This window comes from Olea europaea, unplaced genomic scaffold (assembly GCF_002742605.1).
Source record: "Olea europaea var. sylvestris unplaced genomic scaffold, O_europaea_v1 scaffold1223, whole genome shotgun sequence".
Lineage (NCBI taxonomy): Eukaryota > Viridiplantae > Streptophyta > Magnoliopsida > Lamiales > Oleaceae > Olea > Olea europaea.
The window spans coordinates 31,103-45,510 of record NW_019229658.1 but is presented as its reverse complement, the minus strand read 5'-3'; the positions used below and the strand labels follow the sequence as shown (position 1 = coordinate 45,510).

Sequence of the window (14,408 nt, the reverse complement as noted above, 5' to 3'; positions counted from 1 at the left end):
GACAATCCTTAGAAATATGTCTTGGCTTACCGCACCAAAAACAAGCATTCTTCCCATACAAGCATTCACTACGATGAGGCTTATCACACTTCAAACAAAGCGCAACTGTAGCTAAATGGCCTTGCTGGCACTAGATCCGATGTTAGCCTTCTTATTTTTCCATTTGCCCTTTCCTTTGTCTTGACCATTCCACTTCTTCTTTCCAATATGCCCTCTATCTTGCTAGTTGTACAATTGATGGTGTTGCTTCGCATTAGCCTTCTGATACTAAATAGCGTGAGCTCGTTCCAACATCTCACGATATGATGTGAAACGATGTGACATAAGGATCATGCTTAGGTCTGGGTTTAACCCTTGCTCGAACCTTCTAGTCTTCTTAATTTCCATGTCAACCAGGTGTGGAGCATATATTGAGAGTTGATCGAACTTTCGTTCGTAATCAATCAGGGACATATTACCCTGTTTGAGCTGAAGGAATTCACTTTCCTTGAAATCTCTTAGAGACTGAGGAAAATACTTGTCCATTACTTCCTCTTTAAATTGTTCCCATGTTAACGCCAATTGCTGCTCCTAGGTTTTAGTTCGAGACATTGAATCCCACCAGTAACTTGCATCACCAATAAACATAAACTCCGCACACTGAACCTTTTGGGCGTCCGTAAATTTGTTCTAGCTTACGAAACCATTCCTCAACTACTAGTGGACTAGATGCTCCATCGAAAGTAGGGGACTTATGCTTTCAAAATAACTCAACCACCGAGGCATGAGTCGGGAAAGTAATAGGAGCTCGCAGTGTAGGTGGAGCTGGGTTCTGATTCAACCTGCCAAGATCTTGAACCGCTTGTAGGAGATCTCTTATCAAATTGTTATGGTTTGCACGAGACATTTCCCTAGAAATAAAATATAATATCTCACATTAACTTCTTTTTCCAAAACCAGGATTAAAATAGGGAAATATTTTCAGCTCGAACCAGATTTGATTTTTTTTTTATATTAAAAGTACTCATTGAAATCAGGATATACAATAGTCCGATGACCTTTACTTCCATAACATTAAGGAAAAGATAACACAAGGAAAATGAATCTAATTTCTAATCCCTATGAATCTTGCGAATCTTCTTTGGTGAAGCTTCATCTTCGGAGGAGTCTTCTGCCTCAGGCCCCGACTCTAGGTCCATCTCAACCTGTGGCTCATGCTCATGTTCATTCTCTAATTCCAACCCAAAGTTATTCTCATGCTCCCATTCGGGATCTTCCTCTGGGTCCTATTCAAACTGAGGTTCTGGCTCTGGCTCTGGCTCTGGCTCGGACTCAAGCTCGAGCTCAGGTTCAATTACTATCTTCAATTGAGGTTCTAAGCTCTCACTCCACCTGTCTACAAGGATCTGACAATATATACCGAATTCAATTGCTTTTGGGTACTCTGGAGGGTTACCTTCTAGCATCTCATCCCTAACCATGACTCTCATGTTTCCCCATTGAGGTGAAAGTAAGTCTATGAGGTTATTTACAACCTCGATATGCGTGATCTCCAGTCCTGCATCTACTGTAGCCATACATCTCTCGTAAATGTCATATATGTGTTCAACAAATGGATGAGATGGGTCAGTCACGTTGTTCTCATAGGATTGAATGATAGACCTACGGTTCAATGCTGATCTACAAGCCATGGTCTTTCTAGCGGTCTGATAAATTCTAACCATGTCCGTCACATAAGTGTCCAATTATGTATTATCTCTATTAGTGATATCAACTTATATATTATGCTTTTGGAGTTTCAATAAAATATCTAATCATCATTTCTTCATGTATATATAGACAAAATATAACTTACATAACATATTTCATCCTAAATATCATTAGCATTTCATAGATTCAAGTTTAAATGATTTATAAATCATGCTCGAAAAATAAAATGGAACATAATATTTTATTCCATACCATGGGTTCATCAGATGAGGTTAATTGATGGATGCAAGATGCCATGTAATGCCTTAAATGTTTCACTTTCTCATCTTTTAATTATTATTTTTTTTATATAAAAAAAATGCACTAAGTCTACAGAATCGACTAAACTCGCGCTCTGATACCACGCTGTAATGCCCCGACCCGCAAGGACCAGAACGTCGCTAGATTAATTGTACTTTTAGCCGCAAACTTAAAAAAATAGCTAAACTTTTAGAAGAAATTATAAAGATTTAATTTAAGAATATATTTTTTAAAAGAACAATAAATGACAACATAACTCAATACAAAAGAAACTAATTGCTAGTGTCTTCAGGTGATATCCATGCATAAATACATTTTTGTTACATGAAATTCTAGGCAAGAATTTAAAAATAAATGTTGTTGTTTGACTTCCCATTTTTGCGCAGTAAATTTTAAAGTAAACTCGTTTACATAGTAATTTAGATCGAAACTTTAAGAGAAAGTAGGGGACTTATCATAATATAACATATCCAAAATTCAACTTTCATCGGCAACTTATGAATGTTAAAATATTTTTCAAAACCTTGCAGCGACTCGATTTGTAAAGTAACCCAGCGCAGCATACTTAAGGTGGCATATAAAATTTCATAGATATTGGATTGACATGATTTTGAGTTTATTCAGTAGCTAATCGATGAGACTATTAAATCCCACTGGTTTTGTCCAAAAATCCCAAGTAACGATTGAGTTACGAATTTTTAAGTTCAATGGCAGAAACTGGAATTTTCATAAAACAGCAATATTATGTTTACTTAAAGTGACATATAAAATTTTACCGACATCGGATTGAAATGATTTTAAGTATATTCAGTAGCTAACTTATAAGGATATCAAACACCATTTTGTTCAAAAAATCGAAGTAACAAATTAGTTATGAATTTTTAAAATCTGAGCAAAAACTGAAATTTCGAAGAAAACAGTAACATTAACTAGTTGACTTTTTTTTTTTAAAGGCGGTGTTTCGTAAGTAAATTCTAGATCACATATATATATTTTTAAATATAACATATTCATAAAAAAATATTCATAGAAATAGTTTCATATACGATGTCCATAGAAATGTAATTAATAGGAAACGCAAATATTTCATAATCAATTTAAAGTTGTTAATTCACCGACTTTTCCATGTCAAATTGCATCTTCAACCACCATCATCCGCCCCCCCAACAAAAGAACAAAATCAACCTATAATCCGCCCCCCCAACAAAAGAACAAAATCAACCTATAAAAAGGGATTTAACCTATGAATTTGAAATTCAATAGATATCATCGATGCATTTCGTAATCAAATTAGAAAATTCGATCCATGGATTCATACCGTCGCACGTAGATGGATTTTCGGCAAAATTCGATATCTATAGCATTATCATAACACGTAGAGCCGGAGAATGATCATTTAAACTATAGTAGTGCCGAAACACCGTACCCGGAGGTACCATTTCATTCAACTTTTAACGAAAAATCAAATTTGAAAACGAAATAACACTTGCACCTCAACCTTCCTTGAATTTTCTTGGATATCAAAGAACAAATATGTAGAAAGTCTTTATTCTTCTCACCCTTGTTATTCCCTTAGCTTAAATTGACGTAAAATATATTTTTTTGAGAAAAAATAAGATGAAATTCAGATTTAAAGAAGGATATAGTGAAAAAGTGACATTCTACTTCTTGTAACCTTTTTTTTTTAATGAAAAACTAAATGGGGGATTGTATTATCATAAAATTTGTTAAATTGGATCTTTAACTAAGAATTTGAAGAGTTTTTAATTCTAAAAAATAATTCATAAAAAAAGTTTTATAAAAATATCTACATGGTGATTCGAATACGGGTTGCCTATATGAAATACCATGTAGATGACCATTGGGGCAATCCAGTTATTCATTAAATCTTTGTAATCAAATTTACTTAAACTTAATCTCTTAAATTGTTGGGCTTTTAATTAATTTATGGCTTGGGCTTTCAAAATCTTAAATAGTTTGAGCTTCCACAACTCGTTTCTTGAATGAGATATGCTCGTGGTGCTAGATCATCACAACATAATAGTCTAATTTTATTTTATTTCTCGAGCTTCTACAATATACGTACTTAAAAAGTCTTTGTAAGGCTTGGAACAAGCTTCAAGACAATGGTTTGTTCAGTGAAGCAGGGTATATGCAATCTAAAGCAAAATATTCGTTATTTATTCTATCAGAAAGAAGGGGTTTTGTTGTTTTGGTATGTGTAGATGGTATAATTGTGGCAGGAAATGACTTGGTGAATAAATGGTCTTTGAATGACCATTTTAAATTAGAAGAACTTGAATACTTGAAACACTTTTTGGAGATTAAGCTTGCTCGATCAAAGGTAGGAAGTCATTTACTACAAAGAAAATGTGCACTCAAAATTCTAGATGGTAGAAGATTTTTAAGTGCAAAAGCATCAAAGTTTCCCACGGGGCAAAATTTGAAGCTTGACGAGTCTAATGACAAACTTTTAACAAATCCTTGTCCATATTGCAAGATTGTTAGAAGACTAATGTACTTATCCATTACAAATAATATTATGAATCCAAGCTAGTGATTGATATAACAAATTATATAAAGATTGATTGTCATATAGTTCCTCAAATATTTGAATAGTGAATACTGTTGAGCAAACCACCTGTTCTTTTTTTTAACCTCAACCGTTACGACACGTGTCTATTCCTTAACTAATCAGTCCCAACTATATTCATATTACAGTTACAGCGCCAGCAATTTGGTTATTCTTCCCGCCTTCCATCTATCTATACATACAACTCCATCCCACTCTCTGCTATTTCTCTCACTACATTCTTGTGTAAACCCTAATTTTTCGCATGCGATTCAATAGGTTATACAAGAAATTGATATGGGGCATAAGAAGCGAAATAATGCTCGTCGCTTCAAAGGCTCTCAGCCACCAACGGCGACTCCTACAAAAGTCAACAACTCCGCCGTCGATGGAGGAGCAAACCCCACGCTGCTGGAACTAGAAATCAGCGAAATTGCTGCAACCCCTTCATTCTCCAACTATTCAACCATGATCGAGTGCCAGCCAATCCTAGCTGCTCTGCACCAAGGGAACCACAAGAAAGCCATGCAGTTGATGGAGGATTTGCACTTAAAGCATGAAAATTCTGCCTGGATTCACCATGCAATGGGGAAAGTTTGTGCTAGGGTTTCCTCGATGATTGAAGATCCGACTGCCAAACAGCAGTATTTGAAGAAGGCAATAGAGAGTGCAAGGAAGTCGGTAACAATGTCACCGGATTCTTTTGATTTTTCACTTTTTTATGCGAATTTGTTGTTTGAGACTGCAAATGAGGGGGAGTATGAGGAGGTTGAGCAGGAGTGCCAGAGGGCAATGGAAATTGCATCCCAGTTCCTTCAAAGCCTTTCCAAATTTGAGGCTCGGGTGATCTGGTTCGAAAATGAGGTGCAGTCTTTGATTCAGAAGTTAAATACAGCAACAGAGTGCCATGAGAAGACTTCCACGCCTGAGGTTGCGGTTCCCCCAGTGCAAAATGGGGAGGGGTCCTTGATGCAGAAGTTCAACATTGCATCCATTTTGACTAGTAAGGAGAATCTGGGTTATGATGAGGAGAAGTTTTTGTCATTTCCAGCTAGAGTCCCTGACGAACCAATGGAATTGAGAACGATTCTTGGGAGAAGGCCTAATGAGATTGAGAAGACAACTAAAAATCCTGAGGAACTTAGGAAAGAGATTGAGGAGAGGGTGGCTGCTGCTCGGCTTCTGCAGCTCAAGTCTTTGTCCCCTCTGTGTGGTAACAACAGCAATAAGGGGTTGGATTCTAGTTCACGGATGGGTAATAGAGTAGGAATAAGAAGGAAAAAAGGGAAGGGGCAGAGAAACATTTCTTCAGCTGAGATAAGGGACTTTGTTCGGTCTTATTGGAACTCAATGAATTTGGATAGGAAGATAGAATTGCTTAAAGTTAATATTTCAGATCTCAAGCTACATTCTAGTTTGTTAAAGGAAGAGTCAGTGAGTGAGGTCCTTCAAGAAGCTTTATCTTTTGTGAAAGAAAATAAGGTATGGAAGTTTTGGCTGTGCTGTTGCTGCAATAAAATATTTCCCGATGTACATTCACATAGGGAGCACGTAAAATAGGAGCATATGAGGACTTTGTCACCAAAGTTGCAGTTGATTATACCCGGTAGAGTGGATAATGAGTGGGCTGAGATGCTTCTAAATTGTTCTTGGAAACCATTAGATTTAAATGCTGCAATTAGAATGCTTGAAGATAAGTCGAATGCAAGAAACACCAAAGATGGTTCCAGTGAATGTGAAGGGGATTCACCTGAAAAGAACAAACTAGGCAATAACTGCCAGGATAGTACCCAGGAAAGCCAGGATTTAGAAACTATCAAGTGGATGAATAGAGATGAATATCAAGCTCGTAAGAGAAGTTTCTTTTATAAAAACTGGCCTTCAACTGATGACTCAGAATGTGAGTGGCTTCTGGCAAGAATACATGCGACATTTGAGCTGCTTATCAAACACAACTATCTTGCCTCAAGTCACCTTAGCAAGGTTATATACTTTGCAGTTGAGCAGCTGCAGGGTCTTGCTGATGATTCTCATCTTCTTAACTACAATATGGACCAAACACCATTGTGTATCTGCTTTCTGAGTGCTCCCAATCTTGAGAAAATCATGACTTTTTTGGGGGAAATTTTGCGTGACATTTTTTCTTTTCCACCTGGCAAATATTCTGATAAAAGATATTCAACGGATGATTCAATAAGTTGTACTCAAGTTGTTGACACTACAGAGAAGAAAACTTTTGCTCTAAATGATTTAGTTTTGGTGCTTGATGAGCTTTTCCCTCCCTGCAAGCTGAATTCTTCATTGTATGATGATTCCAGTTCAGCTACTTCATTGTGCAACTATTATAAGAACAACGATGTCGTGCTTGATTCAGATGCATTACTATCCTGGATATATACAGGCCCCTCAAGTGGGGAACTATTGGCATCCTGGACATGTGCAATGGAAGAGAGAGTACAACAATGTAAGGAAATTCTCGAGTTACATGAAAAGGAATTTTACAACCTGCAGGGCTTGTGTGAGATAAAATGTGAGGGTTTAAATTACGAGGAAGCATTGCAAGCTGTGAACGATCTCTGTTGCAAAGAGAGAATTAAAAGAGAGCATGATGTCCCACAAGGTTATGACCGTGTCTTGATGAAGCGGCTAGAAGAGCTCGTTGGAAGGGAAAATGGAATTACTGTTATCAGTAGTAGGTTTGAGCTAGACATTATAGAAAATATTTTGAAGGATGCAGAATCTGCCAAAAATGACCATACGAGGACAAAAGACCATTTACATCAGGTGGACTCCTGCATAGAAGGTGCAATACAGAGACGTCAAGAACAAGCATCTATTGAGGTTAGTGTTGTTAGTTCTGCTTTTATCTTCTGCTACTAGGACCAAACTATGTCTACACTTTGATGCTTTATCATTTTTCTTATTTTTACAGCTCAGTAAAGTTGATGCAAGGATTCTGCGAGTTGTAAGTTTGATGCAGCAGTTGGAAATTAAACTTGACTCTGCATCTGCCCACGATTTCAGATCAATGTTCACGCATCTAGTGAAATCATATTTGCGAGTTAGTATCTGGCATAGTGCCTTCTTGTATTATCCCCTTAACATTTCTTGCTTCCATTTACAGTTAAATCATAGGTTTTTTGTTCACCTTTTTACAGACACATTTGGAGGGTCTTGCAGAGAAAGATGCCACAAAGAAATCTGATGCTGCTGGAGAAGCACTTTTAGCAGAACTTGCTCTTGATTCTGAACAGGGTTTTGGTGGAGGATGCAATAAAAGAAAAAACAAGAAGAGTAGGAGAAACAAGGAATCGAAGGTTTAAGCTGCGTGAAAATTTCTATTGGTTATTTACCATAGATAAGAACTGTATGATGCATGGTCATCATTTATACTGACTATAATTTTTACAGGCCACTGGTGGTAATAGGCTGCAAATGATTCGTGACCAGAGATCTGAAATGATGTATGTTACTCTTTTAACAGAACTGTGTGCATGTTCTCCATATATTTCATCTGAAACGCATATGAATAATATATTTAATTTCTTTGTTTCTAATCTCTCCGCAGATCACATATAAGGGTTCACGACTGGGATGATCCTGATGCTGAAGTTTCTTTTGCTGGGACTGATGTCGCTTCAAGACATCAGAAAGAGGAATACAAGCATAGAATCAAACTCAAATTTGATGAACGAAAGCTTGAAGAAAATTTGAAATATGAAAGACAAATTGAAAATGAGGCAAAAGAGAAGCATCTTGCAGAGCAACCCGTATCTTCAGAAAAGAACAATGTTGAAGTTGGTCAACTGAGATCTAAGGATAATCCCAATGGTGATGGAGGTATGTACCTTCAATCCAACTAGTGGTGTGTGTAACCCAAATTTATTTCCACAGATTGTTATTTTGTATTTTTATTTACCCAAACTTTGATTCGCATATGAATAGTGAACAATCAAATACTGATCTATAATATATTTAAGGTTTAGTTGTACCCTATAATAATATAGAAGTGGGGTTGAGTCAGTTGTTTGATTCAGTTTTGCCTAATTTTCAAATCTATAAAATTTCAAATTCAGCTCGGATCATCTTATATAATATTCACAGGCTGACATAAAGAGATTAACTATCACATACAGAGTCACACAGATTAAAATTCATACAGGGACTAAAATATAACAATGACAGACTTGAAGCAATCAGCAACTAATATTTAATCTGATTTGGATGATAGGGTACCTAAGGAAGTTCTAGTGGCGGTTAGGGAAACAAGTTTCTATTAGATATATGATGGAATGGACGCGAGCATAAGATGTAGTGCCAATAGCAGTGGAAAATTTCCTATCATTGGGAGGGGTTGTTAGCAGTGAAATCCTTAGTCTTACAAATGATAGCCCGTAACTTTGGTTCATGTTAGATGTTGAGGATTGAGAAACTCTTGGAAAACTTTATGAATAAAGAAATGAGAATACTTTATAATGTAAACGCTAATAAATTGAAAGGCTAAGGACTGTAAAAACAGACCATTTGGGAAATAAAGGTTGACAAATCTTTTGAATTTAGCTATGTAAGCTCTTTTGAAAAGGTAGTGGCGTGGAGTTGTATAGAAGAATTCATGTCATAGATGACACAAAGTGTTACACTGGTAAAGAATCTTCTATCCATATTTGGGACCAGTTTCGAATAAACATAGGTGGAGTTCACATAACAAGGTTACAATGCATGATATGCTCTAGCAATAAGTAGAGCATGCTCGCTAGGGGCGGACCCAAACCATTAGTATTGTGGGGTCAAAATTTTAAAAATAATTTTCTTAATAAACAATATAATATCAATGAAAATAAGTTTATATGTATTTTGACACTTTGAAAACGTAGTATAATTACATCATTATTAATATTATTAAATAAATTTTGCTACTTATATAGTTTTATTTATCATTTCATTGGCAAATGCTGAGCTAACATTGAGTAAATTAAATTGAATATAGAAATTAAATGAATTGAAATAAAACTCAAGTTTAGTTCAGGAAGTAAATGAAATTCAAATTCAAAGCAAATATAATTCGAAAGTAATTCAAATTGCATTTAATCCCTAACGACCCTAAAAAATTTACGTCATATTTCATGTAAGACTTCCGAATGAAACAATATAAATTATATTGAAAAATTTATCATGCAAAAATAATAATTAATTGAATTTTTTAAAAGAAAAACGAGTTAGACGTCTTTTTTGAGGCGTACGTTTGATACATATTTAACTATTTTCGATATCTATTTGGACCATTCGATATGAAAACGATGTAACTTTCGAAACAAACTTTTACAAGGCATAGACGATTTGTGGATTCAAATAGCACATGATTGAAAACGAATTTTTAAAGTTAGGATATTATCGAAATTCTCAAAATACTAGTTTCAAACGCCCTACTTTAACATGTCATAACTTTTGCTATAGTTGACCACTTTGCATGCCATTAATAAGTGAAAAATTAGGCCATAAGCACTTCGAAATGGTATTAAGAATGCAATATTTTGACTTTATTTGACATCTCGACGAGTGCATCAAAGTAGATTGTTTAAAAAAAAAAAAAAAAACAACAACAACAACAGGTTTTGTGGGGTCATTTGACCCCATGTGGGTTTACCCCTGAAGCTCGCTAAGCTTAAAAAATTAAAAAGTACTTCTGAGTAACTTTTTATTTTCAAACATGTTTAGATATACTAGTTTTTCCTTAATTAGAATAAGCAACTTAATTTAACTGCAACTCTTGCCTTAATTCAAAATAAATAACTTACTCACTTTCAACTTTAACCAATAATAAAATATTTAGTTTAAAACTTATATATTTACTTTTAAATGAACTTTTAATCTTAGCCGAACAGGCTCTACTCTGAAACATTCTGAAGGTTTCATCTGAACTACATTACCTAGTTTATGATAGCTGCAGTCTGTAAGCAGGAGAGGGAGTGCAATTCATTAAAATTGTTTTTTCTTAAGCCTGGATCCACAAGTCATGCAATTTCTGTTCTTTGGTAAGTGAGGCTATGCATTATCAATTTTTCAATGTTATTGAGCAAAGATATAAATTTGACTGATGATATTATGATCTGAGCATTGTTAGAAATTCAGTTATTGCCCTTAATTTTTCAAGGTTATTGAGTAAAGCAATCAATTTTAATGAATGTATCTTCTGAATTTATTAAACTAACATGATTACTGATATTATAATTAAGAGCTGAAATAGGTATCCTTTGTCTACGTGGCCTCAGGTTGAGTATCTACGCAGATCATGCATACTGTATTTAATTTTTTATTTCTCCCTGTCCTAGTTCTTTGTGGTTCTGTTAATTCTCTTAGATTTCAGTACTGATGCATGCTCTGTATTGGTGAGTTTCAAAAGTTGAAGGTCAAACTTATGCAAATTTCCATCAATTTTATGGAACAAAGCTGCCCCTACATATCTGCATGCATAACAAATTAGACAGATGAAGTTGCTTTTTATTTCCTAAAGTTGCTCAGCCTCATATTGAATGTTGCCTTTGATGATGACTTCAGCATTGCCACTAAAGAAGCTTTCAGAAATGGATGACTTGGAGTGTTCGTCAATTAAGGTCATGGATGATGTTGCTCATGTAATGGATATATATTTACCTGGTCTGACAAACAAAAATGATGAATATAATAGCTTTCTCAACGTCATAATACAGGTTGGTATTAAGAGGCATGCTTTTCTTTGTTGTGTCCTATGAGTTTTCTTTCATGGTAAAAATATTCCTAGGCCCTAAGTTATTGACTCTATTTGGAATTCAGGCCTTGTGGCACTTGAGACGTTTTCGAGATGAACTTTTGAGAACATCAACTGGACATATTCATGCTGGTGATCCTCGTGTTACATGTGCTTTATATGATATCTTCACTTCTCTGAACACAGCATCAACTGATACTCAAAGAGAATCTGTTGCGCCTAGATCTTTGAGGGTTGCTCTGAGCAACCGGTCTCATGACAGTAAGTTCTTTCAGGAGGTAAATACATAACTTCTTGTTTATATTTTGGTACATTTCTTCGTATATTCGTCATCATATAATCAGAATTTGTTTATAAATTCCTGATTAATATTTTAGAAAATGTGCAGGGACAGATGAATGACGCTTCAGAAGTGCTTGGGGTAATATTTGATTGCCTTCATCAGTCATTCCCTTGCATAGCACCACCTGTTCAACGGTTTGGCTCCTTGGACTACAAGAAGTTATCTTGTATTTCACACTCACTTTTCGGAATGGAAATATTTGAAAGAATAAATTGTGACAGTTGCGGTTTGGAATCCAGACATCAAAAGTACGATTCATTTTTTCATAATATCAATGCCAGAGATCTCAGGACAATGAAGGCATGTCTTTTTGGACATAATTTATCCAATAAGGGTACTACTCCTGGTGGTAGATAAAAAATAAATTGCTTGTTAGTGAAATGTAGTTGCTAAACAATCTTAATCTTTTACCACTTCAGGTTAAGTGCCCAGGAAATTCATTTGATGAGCTTTTAAACTTGGTTGGGATGAGTCAACAGTTAGCTTGTGATCCAGAGGTTGGCGGCTGTGGAAAGCTCAACTACGTTCATCGTGTTCTCTCAGCTAAGCCCTATGCTTTCGTATCCGGTAAAGTTTCCATTTCATTTAATCATTGTCTATTCAGGTCTTTATGTGTTGAGTGTGCCGGAATGGGGCTGAATGTAGCAAACTGAATCGCCACTCTACTTCTGCACTTGGATCCCACTGGATGCTAAATCTAACAATGGCTTTTCATTTGGTAGTTCTGGCTTGGCAGAATACTAGTGAAAGTTCAGATGACATAACGGCAACATTAGCAGCCTTGACTACTGAGATTGATATCAGTGTGCTTTATCGTGGTATTGAACAAAAAAGTAAACATTGCCTGGTTTCCTTGGTATGCTTCCTTTCCTATACTTATTGTTGGGAAAATGACCTCCCAAAGATAGCCCAAAGATCAAACAAAGTTGGCAAAGTGAAAATTTCCAATCCACTTGAAGAACAAGAAAATGGGGAAGAAATGATTTTCAATATATAAATGAAGAACAATGGATTGGATTACTTGAACAAGCCTCAAGTTAATCCCCAAGAAAAGAAAATAGCTTTGAATTTATACCCAAGAAGAACAACCTCTTACTTGTTAAATTCAATCCAAGCTCTCTCACTTTTCTCTCCAAAATCGTGTGTTAAAAATGAAGGGGAAAAACCAGCTATATAAATAGCTGAGTCGGGCGCCATGGCGCCAAGATGGATCAGAACCATGGGCGCCATGGCGCCTGCATCACTGGACCATTTTTCACACTTTGCCCAATCATGGCGCCATGGCGCCTGACTCCCTGCACCGCTTTCTCACAATTCTCCACCTCGTACATCATTTGATAGACCTCAAATTTTGGACGAACACAAGAAGAAGCAGCAAGCGCCAAACTCGGCTGCACCATTCAAACCATGGTTGCCTACGTACCCAAAACTCGGGATCAAGCCTCCGTAGTTCACCTCCACCTTCATAAACTCTTCATCTCATTTCCACCCCGAAGGGCCATGCCCTCTCGGGCATATCAACATGGACTAATGTGAAGCAAGTCCAAGCATTGTTGAAACTTGCTACCCGTTACCACTTTGGTTAATATGTCAGCTGGGTTCTCATTTGTGTATACCTTCGAGAGTGAAATATCACCTTCCTCTATAACATCACGCACAAAATGATACCTGACGTCAATATGCTTGGTTCGAGCATGATGAACCTGATTCTTAGCCAAGTGAATCGCACTCTGGCTATCACACCACAAATCCACACAATCCTGCTCAATCCCCAAATCATCTAGAAGACCCCATAACCACAATGCTTCCTTCACTCCCTCTGCCATGGCCATATACTCGGCCTCTGTAGTAGAAAGAGCAACTGTAGCTTGTAACATCGATCGCCAACTAACTGGGGCACCATGTATGCAAAACACATATCCAGTAGTAGATCGTCGTCTATCTAGATCACCTGCATAATCCGAGTCCACAAACCCACTTATATGACATGCATCTCCACCAAAACATAAACCCGTATCCGCGGTACCTTTTAAGTACCTCAGGATCCACTTCACAGCTTCCCAGTGTGCCTTCCCCGGATTCGTCATGAATCTACTGACCACACTCACCGCCTGTGAAATATCTGGGCGTGTACACACCATGGCATACATCAAACTGCCAACTGCACTAGCATAAGGCACACGATCCATGCGTACCTTTTCTTCCGCTGTAGTAGGAGACTGTTTACCAGAGAGCCTGAAATGTGGAGCCAATGGAGTCACCACCGACTTTGCACCTTGCAACCCGAACCTAGCAATAACCCACTCAATGTAGCCTTTCTGACTCAAGAACATTCGCCGGTTCATCCTCTCTCTTCTAATCTCCATACCCAGTATTTTCCTAGCAGCCCCCATATCCTTCATCTCAAACTCTTTACCAAGTTGAGATTTCAACTTATTTATCTCCACCTTGCTTTTCGAAGCGATAAGCATGTCATCCACATACAATAGAAGATAGATATAGTTACCTCCACGAAGTTTTCGAATATAAACACAACAGTCATACTCACTTCTGGAGAAACCATGCTTTAGCATGAAGGAGTCAAAACGCTTGTACCACTGTCGAGGAGATTGCTTCAATCCATATAGTGATTTTCTCAAGCGACATACCTGACGTTCCTTATTCTCAACCTTGTAGCCCTCAGGTTGATGCATATACATTCTCCTCATCCAAGTCTCCATGCAAGAAGGCGGTTTTGACATCGAGTTGTTCCAGCTCAA

The 14,408-nt window shown here is 36.8% G+C and overlaps 2 protein-coding genes across 2 annotated transcripts; both read left to right on the top strand.

The window, feature by feature from the left end:
* The first annotated feature begins 4,777 nt into the window (after positions 1-4,777).
* Positions 4,778-6,135, top strand: LOC111374243. Its single transcript, XM_022996894.1, has one exon. It carries the CDS (start codon positions 4,859-4,861, stop codon positions 6,119-6,121), a length of 1,263 nt encoding a protein of 420 aa, XP_022852662.1. The 5' UTR covers positions 4,778-4,858; the 3' UTR covers positions 6,122-6,135.
* On the top strand, positions 6,108-12,830 carry LOC111374237. The gene is made up of 11 exons (XM_022996891.1): positions 6,108-7,402; positions 7,494-7,622; positions 7,720-7,878; positions 7,973-8,025; positions 8,130-8,401; positions 11,117-11,268; positions 11,372-11,584; positions 11,695-11,949; positions 12,069-12,216; positions 12,372-12,583; positions 12,807-12,830. The coding sequence occupies exons 1-11, from the start codon at positions 6,128-6,130 to the stop codon at positions 12,828-12,830; spliced, it is 2,892 nt and encodes a 963-aa protein (XP_022852659.1). The 5' UTR covers positions 6,108-6,127.
* Positions 12,831-14,408: the final 1,578 nt, after the last annotated feature.